At 38.5% G+C, this 18,419-nt stretch overlaps 2 protein-coding genes across 3 annotated transcripts; one reads left to right on the forward strand and one right to left on the reverse strand.

Moving 5' to 3' along the window:
- Positions 1-332: 332 nt before the first annotated feature.
- Positions 333-9,758, reverse strand: mfn1a (mitofusin 1a; the record flags this gene model as incomplete). The annotated part of the gene is given in 29 exon segments (XM_079451938.1): positions 333-522; positions 1,283-1,378; positions 1,380-1,392; positions 1,395-1,429; positions 1,431-1,450; positions 1,454-1,468; positions 1,552-1,674; positions 1,842-1,871; positions 1,875-2,027; positions 2,031-2,062; positions 2,196-2,298; positions 3,082-3,186; positions 4,030-4,156; positions 4,303-4,330; positions 4,333-4,423; positions 4,923-4,964; positions 4,968-4,996; positions 5,308-5,455; positions 6,047-6,067; positions 6,069-6,122; positions 6,124-6,127; positions 6,505-6,554; positions 6,556-6,594; positions 6,598-6,615; positions 8,504-8,666; positions 8,964-8,984; positions 8,986-9,094; positions 9,559-9,642; positions 9,755-9,758. Coding segments are annotated over 29 exon segments (1,947 nt in total).
- Positions 9,759-11,304: 1,546 nt separating this feature from the next.
- On the forward strand, positions 11,305-18,084 carry LOC306891914 (erythroferrone). 2 transcript variants are annotated; one of them, XM_079452540.1, is made up of 10 exons: positions 11,314-11,611; positions 11,694-11,764; positions 12,158-12,500; positions 12,816-12,932; positions 13,338-13,452; positions 15,080-15,207; positions 15,451-15,562; positions 17,200-17,290; positions 17,390-17,468; positions 17,659-18,084. In XM_079452540.1, exons 3-10 carry the CDS (start codon positions 12,363-12,365, stop codon positions 17,755-17,757), a joined length of 879 nt encoding a protein of 292 aa, XP_079308666.1. In that variant the 5' UTR covers positions 11,314-11,611; positions 11,694-11,764; positions 12,158-12,362; the 3' UTR covers positions 17,758-18,084. The 2 variants fall into 2 exon arrangements, with proteins under 2 accessions (XP_079308665.1, XP_079308666.1); XM_079452539.1 differs by having other exon boundaries at positions 11,305-11,764.
- Positions 18,085-18,419: the final 335 nt, after the last annotated feature.

The following is an 18,419-nucleotide window of genomic DNA, read 5'->3' on the forward strand; positions in this document are numbered from 1 at the left end:
TCATTTCTGAACACAACACATCTAGATTTTATGAGTGGAAGAACAAATATAGCTACAAGCACTGATGGCCCCAAGCCATCAATACAACCGCCACCGTGGTGGCATCAGGAAAAAAATTGTTATTCCAGATCAATGGCTTTATGCCTGTGAATTAACGTTTACAAAGTTCTGTTTACAAGTTTAACCACACAAATAAAAAGTACAATTTATATTTCCAGGCTTGTTTACAAAATATTGATGAACTTAAATTCAAAGATGTGACAATACAAAGTGATGCCTCGGGGTATGGCAGTCTTATTAAAAGATTTGCTTTCAATTAAAAGTAATTCTCTCTAGTATCTGCTGTCATTCAGTATTTCTCTCTTACGCACATCGTGACTGTCATACCGGAGCGTGTTTGAGTGTCTTTGGACACTCTCCAGACGCTGGATCCTGGCAGGGAGTCTTAGGATCTCCGATTCAAGCTCCATCTCGCTCTTGTCAACCTGTTGACACATGCGGGCGTAGACGGCCACCATCTCCCTGAAAGAATGCAGAGACACATATCCTTCACACCTCACCCATTCACCCTCATACTGCAGAGCAGGTAAAACAATATTTTAAAATGGCCTAATACGTTCATGGAGATCACTGAAGTGAACTGTTTTTTTATATTTTTTAGTTGTCATCAGCTTGGAGATATATTTATTCTAATCTAGTGCTGGCAAAAGGCAATTCATGTTTCACATTGTTAGACTTTGTTTCTTAAAGGTCCAGTGTGTGACACTTAGTGACATGACATCTAGTGGTAAGGTTGGGAACTGCAACCTATGGCCCGCTTCACTCCCCCTTTCGAAGCAGTACAGTGGCTGACACACGACAAAGATGTCATCACGTTTTAGCTTCTTTGCCGAAAGACACAACGTATTTTCGAAACAAGTTCTATAGAGCAGTTTGTCCTTTCAGGGTTAATCTAGAAACAACATGGCGAGTTCAATGCAAGGGGACCCGTGGCGTATGTAGATTGAAACAGCTCTTTCTAAGGTAATAAACATAACGCTTCATTATGTAAGGTCTTAATACACCTTTGAAGACATAGTTTTGTATATTGCATTTTTGACAATAGAGCCGCCACAAAATTACACATTTGACTTTGATCTTGTGTCTGTTGGGAATTAAAAAAAACAGTAATTCATTCCCTCATTCACCACTGGTTTGGTTTAAACTGTGATATATTTATATAAATTGGTAAATACTAATAAACACTAGAATCTTGAAACCCAAAACATCTGTCCACACTTACTGTTGAACCTGCTGTCCACAATTGCTACTGATAATATGAAGGATGGCCTGTAGTATTTGAGTTGCATAATTCACAGAGTCAGACTGCTGTTTGAGGGCGCTCTGTCATTAGAGTCTTTCATACAGGTAGAGCAAGCTGTAGAGACTCAGAAAGAACTACAGCCCTCCATCACACAGACTTCCACACCTGTGCAAACAAGAGACGTGTACATGTATATGTTTCAGAGCTTTGATATTTAAGTAGAAAGAGCTTTAAATCCTAATTCTTACCACTCCAGCTATAACCAACATGCTCAAAGATGCTCTTGAAGTGAGAGAGACCAGCCCTGTTGCCATGGAGATGGCCAGCTCCTCATGGGCCTGGGTTCCCATGGGAGCAGAAGAGGATGTGGCCTGTGCAAAACCACACATCATCTCACTTAGTTTTAGAGCCAGATTACTGGCATTACTTCATAGCATTTGTCTTTCTCTACATTTAGAGAGTAATTCATAACAAATTGCGCATTTGTAGACCTTTAAAATGTACTCATTTCATTGGAGCTATTAAAAACAGCTGGTACTTTGGAATTTTGATCCGACAGGTTCAAAGCTTATCTTGCTTTTGCAGGGCATAGGAAACGGTTCACCAAAGATGTCACGTCCAGTGAGAACTGAAACTCGATGTCGTCTTGGAAATCTGCGCACAGGCTGGCAAAAATCAGGTCATAGGTCATATTAAACTTTCTGTTGTGTAGCTGTAGTTGACCTCAGGCAGCAGGGGGCAGCAGAGGACGTATTGTGTCTAGGCAGAAGAATAAAAGGAGAGCATTCAATACTTAAAGCAGTTAGGAGTTAGGTCTTAAGCAATAATCTGGATAGGTAAAGCTCTCCAAAAAGTAAACGTTTGTAGTGATCTCTGTGTAGGGGATATGAACCAATAATATCTCTCTGAGATGTCAGCACACAGCCATTAATACAACTAGAACAACGGAGGTCCGAATTTCTAACCATTTTCTCTTCTACAAACGCTAGAAGTTTCTGCAAATTAGACACAAATTACTTTCAGCTCTATAATACAATTAGCAATCCCATCACCCTTAACTGAAATCTGCCAAGTAGGACATGTACCTGGACATGTTCGTTGTGTCTGGATCTTTGATAGTCTTGGAACTACATTCCTATCAGTCAGATTTTAGGATTAGAGCTGATTTTGGGTTGGGCATTGAATAACTTGTTATCAACTATCATTAGCCTACAATTGTAGGGGTAGTTAAGGTTTCGGGTTAAGGATGCAGTCTGGACTTTGGTAGTTAGACAGGAATGTGGTTTGGGACCCACCAAAAATGACCTATTTGGCAATTTTTGATTCGTTGTGTCTGTGTTTAATTTAAAAGCAGACTCAAAAGTGCATACCATCTGAACTTAATGAATTATCGATTCATTTCACAAATTAATGCAAAGGTGTGTTTGTTCAATCATAATAAAGCTGTTCACTGAAGAACTTGTTCTCTAAATCCTAAAGTAAAAAATGTACACACCCTCAAGTTCTTCCAAAACTGTTTTCATTTCTTTGTTCTGTTAAACAACAAAAGAATAGATTTGCAATAATGCTTGTAACAGTTCTGAGGCACTATTGACTACCATAGTAGTTTTTCCCTACTATGATAGTCAATAGTGCCTTAGTATTGTTTGGTTACAAACACTCTTCCAAATATCTTTCGTTGTGTTCAGAAGAACAACAAACTTTATAAAGTTTAGAACAACTTGAGGTAGAGTAGATTTGGAAAAATTGTATAAACTTCAATGTAATGTAAAATACACAGTTTTGTACAGGGCTAAAGCATTAGGGGCAGGGCTAAAATCCATGCAGAATTCTTCTACTAGAACAGACAGGCCATAAATCTCTTCAGCTAGGGCATTGGATAAAGCTGAGAACATCACTTGGGAAATTGGCCTATTAATAATATATATGACATTATATTTACAAATGGTTAAACCAAATTGCCTGTTCGTGACATTTGAACGTCGTTTCTTACCTTAAAACCGAAAGTAAGTTCCTTGCAGAAGGGCTGGATTCAATATTTCAAATTATACCACGGGGCTGTCTGATTGGTTGACAAACGGTATATGGGTATTCATTAACTTTCAGTAAAATGCACACCTATGAAGGTGTTCCAGGTCTGCTGACCGAATTACAGTTCCATGTTACTTTGCCAAGTTTAAACAACAGAAAGGTTATAGTGTAGCCTACAGGACATCACCGCACACAGCACCCTGCTCTTGATTTGACATTTATTATGTCAAACTTTACTGTTAATGGAAACGTGTGCAGTTTCGTTTCAATAAACAAAGCATTTTAAAAAACAAATACTGAAATCAACAGCATTTTAAATAGGAATACATGGCAAACATTGAAATAAAAAATTTGAACAATGTCCTGTGGTCCGTTCAATTATTTGAAAGTTAATGCTCCGCTTCGCAGATGTGCGTTAACTTTCAAATAATTGAACATCCCATCATCAAATATACCTTCATGTCCAGTTTTTTTGTCATGTGTAAAGTAGCCATGTAATAAGCAGCCAGCTGTTATCGCAAAATAAGCCCCTTCAGTGTGATAGAAGACCCTCTGCCTCGTGTCGGGCCCTGATCACACTGTCATGGCTTATTTCAACGATAACAACTGGCTGCCTGTACGTTATCCCTTACATAAGATATATTTAATGTTTTGTCGAAAACCATATTGTTCTAAGAGGTGATGTAGGAATGCACCTTGGCGGCCACTTCGTCCGTGACGGCTTTTTTCTTGACTTTGATGTTCTCGGTTAGGAAGTTCAGCTGATTTCTTACAAACTCCAACCGGTCCACGAGAGCCTCACGTTCTTCCGGGGAGAAAATTCTACAGAACAAAAAAACAATTTATATAATGTATATACAGCAATGGGTTTCAAGTAGAACACCTTTAGTAGAAACAAATGGTTCTCTTCAGACTGAGAGGTCTCAATCGTGTGATCCTGGAACTTTGGAGAATACGTTGGAACTCACTTCTTCTCTGTTGAAGAAATGTTGATGCATCCATGATAGCCTTGACTGACTCTGTGATCTGCCAGGCTCTGATTGTGTGCTGCTTAAACTTTGTCGTCACCGCAGACTGGGAGATAAATTCCTGTGAGATTCAAACAAAGCACGTTCTTAGAGCCATTATTGTGCAGTTTATAGTTAAGGATCAGGGATCACAATGTGATTAAAACTAATCAAAAAGAAGATTCCTGTGCTAAGATGTCATCTACACTCATCAACATGGACATTTTTTGCTGCACTCATATTTAGATGTTGAATGTTTTCTAGGTAGACCCTTCTATTATGCCATCATAGATTACTGTACAGGATTCAAAGAATGAGAAGTACACTCACCTACTCATATCCACTAACTGCCACTATTGGAAGGGTGGTTGTAATCTATGAGGGAGGTCAAGCATCTCGCATATCTAGGATCCAGCAGCAGATGGCCTGAACTGACACAAAGCAGCTTTGCTGAAAAGGGGCTGTCTTCTAGTCTAAACAGCACACAGAAAGGACTCAGACTACTCCAAACACTTCAATCTTTTCAGTTTCATTGTCAGACAACGATAACCTTGAAGCCATTGATGGCAGTGTATCCTCACCTCAAATGTTCTCTCAAAACTCTGGAACTGGAACTCTGTCAGTCACTCCTGGAATCCTTCAGCCAAAGTGCCGCCTGTGAATATTAAAAGCACACAAGCCATTTCCCCCTCATAATACCAGCCAACAGCTTATAAAATATAGAAATGAGGCATGTCCAATTGAGCTTCATTTTGTGTATTTTTCCACACTTTACGGTAACATGTAAAGCATCGTTCTTAAAATTACTGTATCAACTCTGATTTATTAGCATCTGCCTCTAAAAGTTTTATGGTTGCTTTACTCTCATTTTTAACTTGGCTAAGCCTAGTTTTTCCTGGTCTCACTCCAGAACAGTGTCAAAAACAGAAGGCTCGGTGCTGTGGGACACAAAGCAGTGGAGCCTAGCAGTCTCTGACATCCCCTGGGCCCAGTGCATCCTGGCACTCTCCACCTCCTTGGCAGAGATAAAGAAGATACGATCAGGTGCTTTGTTGAGATCCACTACCTTCAGCTCCTCCACCAAGAAACAAATGCAGCGATCCATGTGCTGCTTCTGCACCTGAAACACAATGAACAAACAAAAATATAATAATTTACCTCTTGTCATTTCAAACCTGTAAAGAATATTTTGAAGAATGATGTTAACCAAACAGCGCAAGCAACCACTCACTTTTAATGTATGGACACAATTCTAATGCAAGAGAATTAGGAGCCGGTTAACAACTTGCTTCAAAATATATTTTTCTGTGTTCTGCGGAAGAAAAGTCATACAGGTTTGAAATGACAAGAGGGGGAGTAAATGATAACAGAATTTTCACGTTTGGTTGAACTATCCCTTTAAGTTTAACACATTATCTTAAAAATTATCTGTAATATTAATCTATAAATATCAAATGATAAAGAAATATTAATCATGGACAAAGCTCACTTAGCACATTGGTTTAGCACTGATAATTCATAAATACAGTTTATTAGTCATTTACATTTAGTCATTTAGCAGACGCTTTTATCCAAAGCGACATACAAATGAGGTGAACAATGGATGCAATTGGAACGACATAAGGACAACAAAAAGCGCAATAAAACGTGCAATAAAACAGGTCTCATATAGCCCACCACATTATACAGAGTCATGTGTTATAAAACGTATATCTTCCAGATACTCTTGGCTCCAGGACAGATAAGTGCCAGCTGTCCAGCTTTGATGTGACATCGGTACCCAGGGCTGAGAGGTGAGATGCATAATTATGTTACAATAAACTACAGATTAAGTTTTGCTTTTATATCAATGATCTGAGATCAGTCTACTTGGTGTCTATTACGCCTGTCAACAAACAGCATTTAGAAATGAAAGATATGCACCAAACAGGCGGCTACCACCCATGATACATCTAGGGCGGTACACTGCCAAAATCCATTAGCACTTTCACTTGCCCCACTTTTATAACACGTCAAACCTTGTAGATCTCCTTGCAGATGTCCATGTGTCAGCCAAGGATGCTCTGAGTATGCCAGAGATTGTCTGTTGTTTGTGTGCCAATCCACCCTGCAGAACCTTAATCCAATCCTGACAACCCGAGCTCAGCGTGGACCGATCCTTACCTGTCCATTAGGACCAGATCATCTCTCAACAGGGCACACTTAGTTTTCGGGCCAAAACACTCTGACTAGATTCCTGTCCATGTGGAGAGCCTACGCCAACTGATTGACTGTCTGGAGAGAAAAGATATAAACTGTGAGCTTTAATAAAACAAACTATTCAGTATTGGAAGACCTTAACACACAGAAGTTATTTCTCAGGCCATGAAATGCTATTTAGCAAATGGTGCGTTGTTAAAGTTGTTGAAATTTAGCATGTAGGCTAGTTATTATTATTTATGATAGTGTTTTATTATAATGTCGGCATTAAACGGAAATTGTGATTGTGTTTTCTTCTAAATTGTGGTGTATGTCTAAATGCAACCATAAATATCGACCACTTTAGAACAACAATGATCCAATGCTGGTCCAGAAGAACTTTGAGTTTTTTAACACTAGACAAATGTTTGAACCAACAGAGCATTTATAACAAAATGTTGAACAAATATATTTTGAATGGGTAAATCAAATAAAATAAACACTTGAAATGCTTCTGGACCAGTGTTTATTAGTTTCAAAGTGGTCTATAGTAATGAGTGTTTTCCACTCATGCAACATTTAAGATATACTTGTATTATAAATCCTTTAAATGTGCTGTTGTGGTTTTGGCCAAAAAACTCCTGGCAAAAGTGTTTTTGAAAGTCATGGCGAGTAAGACACCACTTACATGCGAGGTAAAAGTTTAAATTTTTCTTGTCAATCCATGTGAATTTTGTACATAAAGAATGCACCTTCGCTTTATTTGAGCGTGAGCACGTGCTGCTTACGCGTGCGGTATTGAATGCTCTCATTTGTTAACATGTGCGCCGAAATAAATACGAGTAACAATTTCTTATTACAGAACTCGGACAAAACAGAAGTGTTACTTATTGGACCGAAAACTGCCATACTGCTTAGCTATTGATGGATGTTCCATGGAACCCTCATCTTCAGCAAATAATCTTGCCATTTTATTCTTTAGTACTCCATTTGAGAACCATGTCAACACCTGTAAAATTGTGTTTTTCCATCTTTTTAATCTTGCATACACTACACTATCATAATATAAATATTTCGAAGGTTTAGGCTGCACTAGTCAGATCAACCGGAACCACTTCCAATAACAACTGATGCATTTGTTGCATCAAAGAGTGCAGAACAGTACTCTATTCTCAGCCAATCTTGTCTCATTGTCCCAATTTTACCAAAGCGGGCAGGACGCAGCCCATGCCCAGACCTGACAAAAGCTGTGATGATTGAGCTGGACAAAGGACGTGGCGACCCTACAAAATTTCAGCCGCTATTAAATTATTAATGATAATCTTAGATCTAATTTATATTTTTATTTTGCCTTTTTAGGCAAGCACTGTCGAGCTTGTGCAGAGGCTGCGGCTTTTGCAAGAGGGGAACTGGAATGCCCTGGTTAGGCCTGGTTTCCCTCTGAGTTTTTTTTCTCCTCCAATTGAGTTGAGGGACAACCCACAAATGATTGCTCCAAGTAAAGAGAAAATTACATTGTTTTTATCGCTCTTTTTGCCAAGTGAATTTTAAACAGACACAATAGGAGATACAGTTGTGTTGTTCCATCCAGAGTTTACACATCAAGAGCTTAACTCTTCAAAGGGAGTAGGGCATATGGATGATCACTTTGGAATGGAAAGCAAAGTGTCCTTGATGTCTTGATTGACAGGAGTTTCGTCCAATCAGCAATAGCTATCCCATTCCAACAAAAGACCTTTTCCAGTTTGACTGATTTGTTTTCTGAATTTTCTATTTGTTTTATGGTTTGCTATTTTGTTTTTAGAATTGATATTGCGTTTTCAGATTTGTAATTGTGATTTAGGATTTTTTATTTAGCTTTTAGATTTGTTGTTTTGATTTGCACTTCACGGCCACGGTAATTAGCACATGGTTTATCTTAAATCATCGGACATTAAAACAACGTTAAAACTTGATGTTCACCACAGGGGGACTTGCGTCATACTTCGAAGCTTTTCCTGTCGTTAGAGTCGTCAGTGGTAAGGTAGGCATGTTCTCCGTCTGTGCCCTCCTCACTTAGGAAACAGTTGGCGGTGTGTCCGATTCCACTGGGCAGAACTCGCTTGTGGAGCATGGCATTTATGACTGTACTCTTTCCATTACTCGTCCTGTGAGGAACAACATATAGCATCAAGAAACATGCTATTTAGCTTTTTTTTGTTCATATGTTAAACACTTTGAGCAGTCCTGTACGGTAACACGCAGCTTGTTTTAGCTTGTTCATGGTTTTGAATAAATTATTGTAATATATTGTATATATTAGCCTATCTGTACATATAAAACCAAAATTGATGTTTGGTTTGGCTGAACTGAAAACATTAATGAGCCATCTCATTCTACTGGCCTGTCGTCTCCGTTTGGTTTACATACCAGTAAGCTTAGATCAATCATCGTTGTGGTTTTACCTGCCAAAGAAGGCCACCTTCATGTCTGCGGGCTAACACATCTTTGATGATGCTGAGTTTCCTGGAGCAGGCCTGTATCTGCAAGCACTGCTCCTCCTCAGCTACATGCTCTAAATCACTGTTCCGGGTCTCTGGGTACCACACATATACAGATGACGTCAAACACCACCTCAAAGTTCATCTCTAAAGTATGAAATAATGGCAACCCATAGAAAACCATGATACGTTGAAAGACAATTTTCTCAACATAATACGGGGCGATGACCTACTTATGCTAAAATCTCAGCCAGCTAAGCCACTTCCGCTCTCATTGCGCTGAGGTTATATTTCATCAAGTGATAACCATGTGTTTAGTAAGAAAACGTTCACATTTCAGCGAACCGACAACCTTACAGCTGAACATTGCTATAGCTATGCCTTTGTCATCACGCCTCGATTAAATGCAAAAGTTTACTTAGCTTTTTCATATTTGTGAATATTCCTTTTTGTTTGTTGATGTACTGTTTGAATAATTTGACTCACGTCGTTGACGTAAGCACATGTGCAATCGACCGAGTGTAAAACGTCATTTTCTAAAAATTAGATAGATCCTTACCTTCTACAAAATCGGATCCCTCTCTGACAAACCCCAGCAGCTGATCAAAAACAGCACTTATGGTGAAATAGCATCTCCTAGCTCCTAGTTAAAATACTGAAAGCACAGTGAGTTTGCATGATTAACATGACAGAATGTTATATAATTGTATGAGCCTGTAAACTAGTGGTAGCCTATATGCATATGTCTTTGTTACTCATTCTGCCAACAGGATTGCAACCGAAGATCCACCGCTTCTGAAATCAGGTCAAAGATCAATACAAGCATATTAATCCTTTTTAAAACAGCTGTTCTACGTTTCTGTATTTAAAACTCATGCAGCCATTAAGGAATTCTGTCTGTGTTCAGTATGTGAGTTCACATTTGCCAATTGTGAGCATGTCTGTGCAGAGCAGCGCTAGCAATCTTAAATCATCTTAACCAGGACTTAATTAAGTTGACTGCCTACTATCACTTTGTAACCACAAACTGCTATTTACAATAGGTTAAATAGCTTCAGGATTGTCTACACTGGCATTCAGATGTGTTTTTAATACAAAAGTAGTAGTTTTACATTAAGCTTTTAAAATAGTTGCGCTGCCATTCCCAGGAGTGGGTTTGCAGACCCCATTACTTTGAAAAAGAATGTTTTGATATTGGTAAATCAATGTTTTTATCCTAACTGGATTTCACTTAAACACTTAACATTTATAAATTACAGTCGTTTTCCGATACAAAGTTAAATAATTACCCCCAGAATGCTTAAACATGATAAAACAAGCCCTGTCTCTCATTGCTACTGTAGTCTTCCTGGGGTCCACACAACACTCAAAATGCATACGTTACATACATAAAACAAATGAAAATGTGATAACACCTTTGTGCTCTTTCAGCCTCCTTAAAGTGCTTCGAAAGGGAGGGGTCGAGTGAGCCGTTGGTTTCAATTCGTGACCTCACCGCTAGATGCTGCTTAATTTCATACACTAGACCTTTAAATTCAGATTAATTACTGACAGTGGTAAAAGTGCTATACACTACAGTACGTTTAAGAAAATTAAGGACAAACTTTTCACACAGTTTCTCACAGAGTATTTATTGTTTTTTATGTGGCTCATTATGATACTATCCACTTAATAAGGATAAAGTGCTGTACTCTTTTCTAAATGTGTTGACTCAGGCTGAAAATGATTATTGTTTTTCTTTAGCATTTCGTGTGGCAACACACTTTCATTTTTATTATTTTGTTTGGTTCCAAGGGCTGGTGCCAGTGTTCATATATTTGAATTTTGTGAAGAATGAGTCCAACATTTTAATGCTTTGGTAGCACAATAGAGGTTGTGTAAAAAGTAAAGACCATGCTGTTGTGTCAGCCAGGAAAAAGCAAGGGCCAAAGGCTGATAAAGTGAGAGGTGTGGTGGTTTACTACATGTAAGTATGTAACTTTTCTCTCAACTGTCATCATTTTCAGCAGTACAATTCAGCATATCTGAAATGCACATTTCTGCCCCACCCACATGCTGCTCGCTGCTTGCAAATTGTGAATATAGTCTGCGGGAAGTTTTGTAGAACCATTGGAGCAGATCAAGTTTGACAAATTAAGAATTAAGAGGTGGAATTGAACTTGGTGAGAATGAAGCAATGCAACCAAATATAAAAGTCTGAGAAAATAACTTTTTTCTTGGCATTTAGTCTTAAATGTGTTAGAATTTTATATCTGTAAATTCCTCAAACCCTTGTATAAATTCCATAACATGGCACTAGGACCCTGCAGCTGATGGTGATGGTGAGAGTAAGGGTTGGCAGAAACAGAGGAATGAAGCAAACACAAGACAAACAAGAAAAGGGGACTCCTGAACACATTGTAAGAAAGAGAGACAGACAGAGAGAAGGAGACAGTGTCCGATTAAAGAGACAGAAAGCTGATGAAAGACAAAGTGAAAGGTCAAGATTGAGTGTAAGATATCAAGAGGAGTGGACAAACTAAAGGGGGAGGAGGAGTCTGGTATGGGAAGAAGCTAAAAAGAGGGGAGCGCGAAAAGAAGCCTTCAAAACACTGAACCCGCCGCATCAGAAGGTGAGACACGGGCTTGATATGGAATAAACTGGAACCTGGCAAGAACTCAACTGACAAAATGAATTATCATCACTGACTGAAGGAATTACCGAAAACATAAACAGACTGTGCGAAGGCACCAGAGGGGATCAGAAGACAATTCAATGTAACAAGGTGAGATACCACCCACAGAGAGAGATTGTGAATGCCACACACAGGCTTTATCACAGCCGGTCACATCACAACTGACAATAAACAAACACGTTAACAAAAGCCACACACAGAGAGTATTTATGGAATACACACCTGTGCAGTCTGCGTGACTAACACAGACTAGACATCCATAAGTCAAGCTAAGAGAGTTTAGACTAAAGTCAGGAGGCATTGAGAATCTTGGATGACACGTGAGGTAGACTGAGTGTGAATGAGAAGACGACTGGCCTGGCGGACAGCTCTCAGTCTCTTACATCACTATAAACGCATGTGGTCTCGCTTCTGAACTGATATAAACCAACTATAGGTTATCTTTTCAACTTGAAAAATAAAACATTGTGGAAATCACTGAAGAACATCTTTAGGAACTACTGTCAACAACAGGACTATTCCCAAAGTTACATATTTCCTCATCCTCGGATCTTCTGGAACAAGGATCAGTTCCATCGTGTGAATCCAAAGGACGTTCGGTCACCTTTTTGTAGTGGGATGGATGCTGTGCATTGAGCTGCCAAGTAGGGGTTGAGTGTGCTGGACGTTTATCTACTGACACTGCAGCATGAAGCTCAGGCATGGGGCGGGAGGGGCACTGATGGCCCTGCTGCTGAGTTTCCTGCTGACTACATGCACCACACAAGACAGTGAAGAGAGCCTGGAGCTGCTGGATGAGAACAATACAGTCAGCACAGAGAGCCCTGTAAGTCATATTTCATACACACACACACACCTGCTCTTCACCTGTCAGGGCCTAAAGAGAGTAACACAATGGAATTGTTGGAAATCTCGTAAATCAGAATGAAACACGCTGCAAAAGTTAGTTGAATTTGTTGAGTGTGACTATCATTAGACACGAGGAAAAGTATGGTAATGACCATTGTAGATTTTGTGGAGAATGTGACCTCATTTTAAATTACTGATTCTTTTCCGCATCTAATTTTTTACTGTTAGCTTAGTGACAGGTTGAAGAAGAAGCTGTCGTGTAAAGCACTGACATGCTTAATAACTTTTACAGGAGACTGTATCGTTAGACGCAAGCGTCGTGAGCCCCCACAGGACATGGATAGCCTTTAGAGACAACTCCAACAAGGGTGGAAATAAGAAACCAAGAGGAAGTAAAAGGCTCTCCAAGGTAATCTAGGTTAAACACATGTACTGCTTAACATGTATGAAATTAAACATAGAATTATAAGTACACTGAATGAATATTTAACAAAAAACATATAAGCATTTTGCTGCTGTCCTTCTGAAACCTTGTATCTCCTTATTTTGTGATTTTTATTTTTGCAATAAATCATTGTTATTAGTCATCCTTTATGTTTGTCACAGGATTTTGCAAATATCTAACCAATGAAAAGTATGAAAAAGTGCTTAAGTGCTGAAAACAGCGAATTTGGGCATACAAGGTTTCAGAAAGACAGCATCTATTTACTACAGAACACACAGACAAACCCAATCAGGCCTACGAGAACATATTGACTAGAAGTATGGTTATCGTGTAATTTTATCGTAACTTGAAAACTTTCTACTTTTCCAGCATGGCCTACCAGGTCCACCAGGCCCTCCGGGCCCCCAGGGGCCTCCTGGTCCTCCCGGACCCCTACTGCCTCATCATGCAGAATTGATACAGAACTTCCAAGTCAAATTGAAAGGTATTGTAGCAAATGTGGGGCCTTACATCCATTTACACACGATCACAGACAGTAAAAGTAGAAGACATATCTCATGATTTATGACTTTATATGAATCTCAAGAATTTAAGAGAATCTGGGTATTTAAATACGTTGAATATTATTTTATTTATAGTCGACTGGCAGTCTTATAACTGTTATAATGCCATTATACTCTCAGACACACACTCTCTCGGGGATGGTGTGAATGCCTACAGTAGGTTACATCATGCTTGATGTAAATATTCAGAATACTTGTAAGACACCAGCATTGCTGAAGTAATTGGTGGAGACATTACACACATTTTGACAATTAAAATAAAAAAAACTTTATTTTTATATGGTTTTTACAAAGGGGGATGTCCCAAAGGGATTTTCCTGGGTACATTTTTGTCCCAAAAATATGGTGACGTACACTCCCAAAAGACACAAAAGACACATTAGTTATATTAGTATTAAATAATCGCACTGACCTTAAAGACACATCTAAAAATGAAAATTCTGTCATCATTTACTCACCTTCTTGTCTTTTCCAATCTGTTTGACTTTCTGTCTTTCACAGAACACAAAAGAATATATTTTGACCTGCATTGGTTTTGTGTCCAAACAATAGAAGTTCATGGGTACCAACATTCTTCAAAATATATTATATACGTCATACAGGTTAGAAATGACTACTAAATGATGAAAGAATCTTCGGCGAACCATCCCTTTAACTGTTTTAAAATATGTAAATATATTTAAATATGTATCATGCATGTATCTTAAACAACTGTAAGCTTCTTTACCTTATAAAAAATCATTAAGGTTTTATTCTAGTATTAGCGTATCGATCACCGTTTATATTGCTATAGTTTAACTACAAACACTATGGTGGTGAGACAAAAATAAAAGTCTGGTTGTTATAACCATGGTTAAATTTCGTAAGGCATGGTTGTATGTTTTTGTTTTGGCTAGTTCACTTTCAGCATTGCTTGATGTTTTGGGATTTGTGTTGTCATGCTCATTTGTCAGGTAGGCAGTTATTCTTGTTGTGGGCTGGGCTGATCTCGTAATAGGTGTAATTTTCCAGGACGTGGATTTGACTTGGCCTGGCCAGAGAATTCCGCGGATTCCAGATTTTGCATGTGTGTGTATGTGTGTGTGGATTGAGTGCTGGAGCAGTGCCAGGAAAGCAGACACAGGTCTGTTTGTGCTCTGGTGCAGTGAGCTGCAGGCTGTTCTGACAGCAATATAAAACATAAAGGCTCTTATTCACAGAAAAGCATGGTGGCGCCGTTCACTCGTACGCGCTAGTGTCCTCATTGCCTCACACTTCCATCCACTCAGTCTGCTCGTAGACGTTCACATACTCCAAATATTTACATCTCTTATTCACTGAGAGATTGTTTAAAGACTTCATATGCAGCCAATTGTCAGTCAAAAACAATACCACACATTTTCCACTGGCTGTATTTCAGTGTTTTCAAGTCAGAGCAGCGGCAATCTGCCCTGTCACTTTTGAAACAGTGAAGTCAGATCTCAGTTTCAGGACTGATGGGAATTAAATCTAAGAATAAAACAGTTTGACAGTTTTGACACAAAGAATTTAAATTCTCTTTCCACACAGAGATGGTAGGAACTCACTGTCTGCAATGTGATAAACCACCACGTGTGGCCACAGCCTTCCGCTGCCGACTGCAGCACAACCTGATCATACCCCGTCGCAGTCTTCAGGAGCTCCAGCCCTTCAGCACTGTGAGTGGAAAATACCATTTTCACACAAACCCGAAATGTTTTGTTCTGTCCATCAACCGTAACATAGCACCCCCAAAACCGTTGGGTTAAAATAAAACTCTGAGTGGCTCTGAACTCATTAGGTATATTAGTTTAGCTTTGGCTTATGGTGGGATAGACTGCAGAGCAGCTGGCATGCAAAGAGATTTCATATATTTATGAGGACGCATATTTAGTGATTCCATTTCTGTGTGTTTTCCACAGCCTTCAAACACAGAGCAATTCCATCAGAGAGGACAGGCTTTTAACACCAGCAGTGGCCGATATACAGCTCCAGTGTCTGGCTTCTACCAGCTAACAGCTAGTCTGCTACTGGGTACGTGATTCAGAAATGTTTGATCCAGGGCCATTGATTTTGAGAGCGATCTGTCTTTTCCAGATCGTTTTTTATCAGTTGTTAACTTCTTTGCAAAGCTCATCTTATTTTTGGGATATGTTCTTAGGATGCTTCTAAAAAGTGCTGGTCTGCTTTGTGGTGAAGAGGATAAAGATTCTATGTATAGTGAGTTTTCAGTCGATAAAGGAATAGGAACAGGTTACAGGAACATTAAAAAATGTCCTGCATTATTATATATAATTAAAAAGGATTTATAGCGTAACTAATTGTAACAATAATGTACCTTTACAGTACATGTCTGTAGATAAAGGGAAACAATATGAAAAGTTTGGGGACAAAGGGATAAGAATAAGGAACATTTTAAAACTATTTACGAGGGAACTGCATGCCATATAAATATCCAAATTAAACTGCTCTTAAAATACTTGATTGAAGTCTCAAATGATCAACATTGATTTAGCACATTTTACACATTAAAACTCATCAAAATAACGCATAATAACTCAAAATTGTAAGAAATTATTTGTGACCTACAACCATTAAATCAATCAAATAAAAATTAATCCTAAAGTCAAACTTACAGTTTACCGACATACTGCGTGCTTCTTTCGTGCTGTTTTGTTTACCCAAAAACTGAACACACACTATTATTTTCCCTTATTTCATATTTCATATTTGCTATAATAATGAAATAAGAACCACATACTTAATTAATATCCACAGTAGCTTATTTATGGATACATTGTGATTACATAATGTAGTGTATGTTAACGCTAAGATAGTTGTATAGCATACTGTAGGTCATGCATGCCACGTAATATTAAAATAGTTGCCCCTCAGTTTTAAAATAGAGTATAAATATAGTGGTATTCCCCAAACTTTGCATTTAGTTCCGCTTTACCTATAGATGCCAGTATGTACTGTAGAGGTACATTATTGTTACAATTGGTTACGTTGTAAATTATGTTTAATTATCCAGTACATTGCGGGCTGTAATCTAAAGCGTTACCAAATAATGTGATGGGAAAATTTGAGAAATCTCCTGCAGCTCAAAACAATTCCTAACCACGCATGTGTCTTTATTAGGCTCCAATGTCAACCAAAGCAAGTCAATTAATCCCTGATAAAAATGAACCAAAGTAGCCATAGTTCAAATTTACCAAAGTCTCACCACAGTGACCATAGTTATAATTATATTTGTATGAAAATACAAATGGTACACTGCAAAAAAAAACTATAGGATTTACTTATTTTTTTAAGTTTGTGTTGTGTTTTTAAGTAAATCCTACTACTAGTTGTTTTTTTCAGTGTAAGCAGTTAACAAAAAAGTAATAATTGGTAATAATTCGTTTTCTTTAGGAATATGCACTGCTAGGAAATCAAGCAGTTCTGTTTAGACCCCTTTGAAGGTTACATCATGCTACAAGCACTACGCAATATCTATCGTATATAGTACGTCTAGCTGATTGCATCATGCCATTTCTTAGGGAGTGTTTGGCAAAATAGTCCCATCCAGCAGTCTGTCCTTCAGATAAAGTTCGGCGGAACAGGGGTGGGGTCCTTGTGCTACTCTTAATCCTTAACTCTGCATTGTGTGTGTGTTTGTTTCCTCTCAGACTCAAATGAGTCTCAGAAGAGGCCTCAGGCCAGGCAGAGGGACAGTGTCAAGGCCTCCATATGTATAGAGTCTCTTTGCCAGAGTAACGTGTGAGTATTAATGATCCATGATCTTGCTCTGTAATGTTAAAACCTCAAGGTTAGTCAAGCAAATCTCAGATTACGATTAATGTGTTGGTAATGATGCAGGTCCTTAGAGACGGTGACTGGGGTGAGCACTACAGGGGGAGTATTCAGTATTCTACTTACTGGAACACTTTACCTGCAGGTATGAATAACAAACATAACACAGAAATGTGATAAACGTCTTTAATGCCCCAAAAAAGTTGAATAAAACTCACAGTGAGGGAGGGGGTCTCTTTTTCTTCATGGACTTCACAACACACTCAAAGATGCATTGAAGACGTAATGCACAAACAAAAAAACCTTCACAAATGTACGTTTTTCTGTTTTTCCAGGTCGGAGAGTATGTGTCTGTTCTCATTGACAATGGAACAGGCTCAGCCCTCACAATTCTCCGTGACAGTTTGTTTTCTGGCATCCTCATTGGAGTATGAAGACACCTTATTCCAGTTTCAGTGTTTATGTAAAGTATTCCTGACATAGTAGAGTAATTGCCTGAGAGAAAGCATCTAAAAGAGACTGGAAGACGCTTCAGTAATTATATCCTTAATGCTGTTGCCGGGGCAGCAGGATAGCACTGTTATTGCTTTCCAAAATAATGGAAACAATCAAATGCTGTTCATAGAGGTGTATGTAATTTTTTATGTGGTATGTTTATATATTCCATTCTAACAGGACTGAAGTTTATTTATTTGCTTTTTGAAAAAATGCTGATATTTGTGTATGTTTGTAATAAAACACTTCATAGCTGCTGAAACATGCTCTGGGAATGAATTCAAAATGATTTACATAAATGTAAGAGTGCTTGTTAACGCCTCAGGACAGTGTTTCAACACGAATTTGAAGGTTTAGCCTGATTCAGATGCACAGCTCTGGCTGTGAGTATGTAGACGGTTGCATTTTTCCATTTGTTGTTTTTTCATCATGCATTTAAAGGCGAATTACAATTCAAGCTTTCGAGACACACTTTCAGTACGTCTTAATCTTTGTGTCATGTGTTAATGCAACTACTAAACCTACTATTTGTTGGGTAAGTGGGGTGGACCTGCATGAAAATCTTTGCAAGAATAACAAAACAATCCTGTTTCCAGAACAA

The sequence above is a fragment of the Barbatula barbatula genome, assembly GCF_947034865.1.
Source record: "Barbatula barbatula genome assembly, chromosome: 3".
NCBI classification, from domain to species: domain Eukaryota; kingdom Metazoa; phylum Chordata; class Actinopteri; order Cypriniformes; family Nemacheilidae; genus Barbatula; species Barbatula barbatula.

Bases quoted from the DNA above. Each gene is read 5' to 3' on its own strand.
- LOC306891914 (XM_079452539.1), top strand. From the start codon at position 12,363: ATGAAGCTCAGGCATGGGGCGGGAGGGGCACTGATGGCCCTGCTGCTG. The intron at 17,291-17,389 runs GTGAGTATTAAT...GTAATGATGCAG, and splicing joins TCTCTTTGCCAGAGTAACGT to GTCCTTAGAGACGGTGACTG. The intron at 17,469-17,658 runs GTATGAATAACA...CTGTTTTTCCAG, and splicing joins CTGGAACACTTTACCTGCAG to GTCGGAGAGTATGTGTCTGT.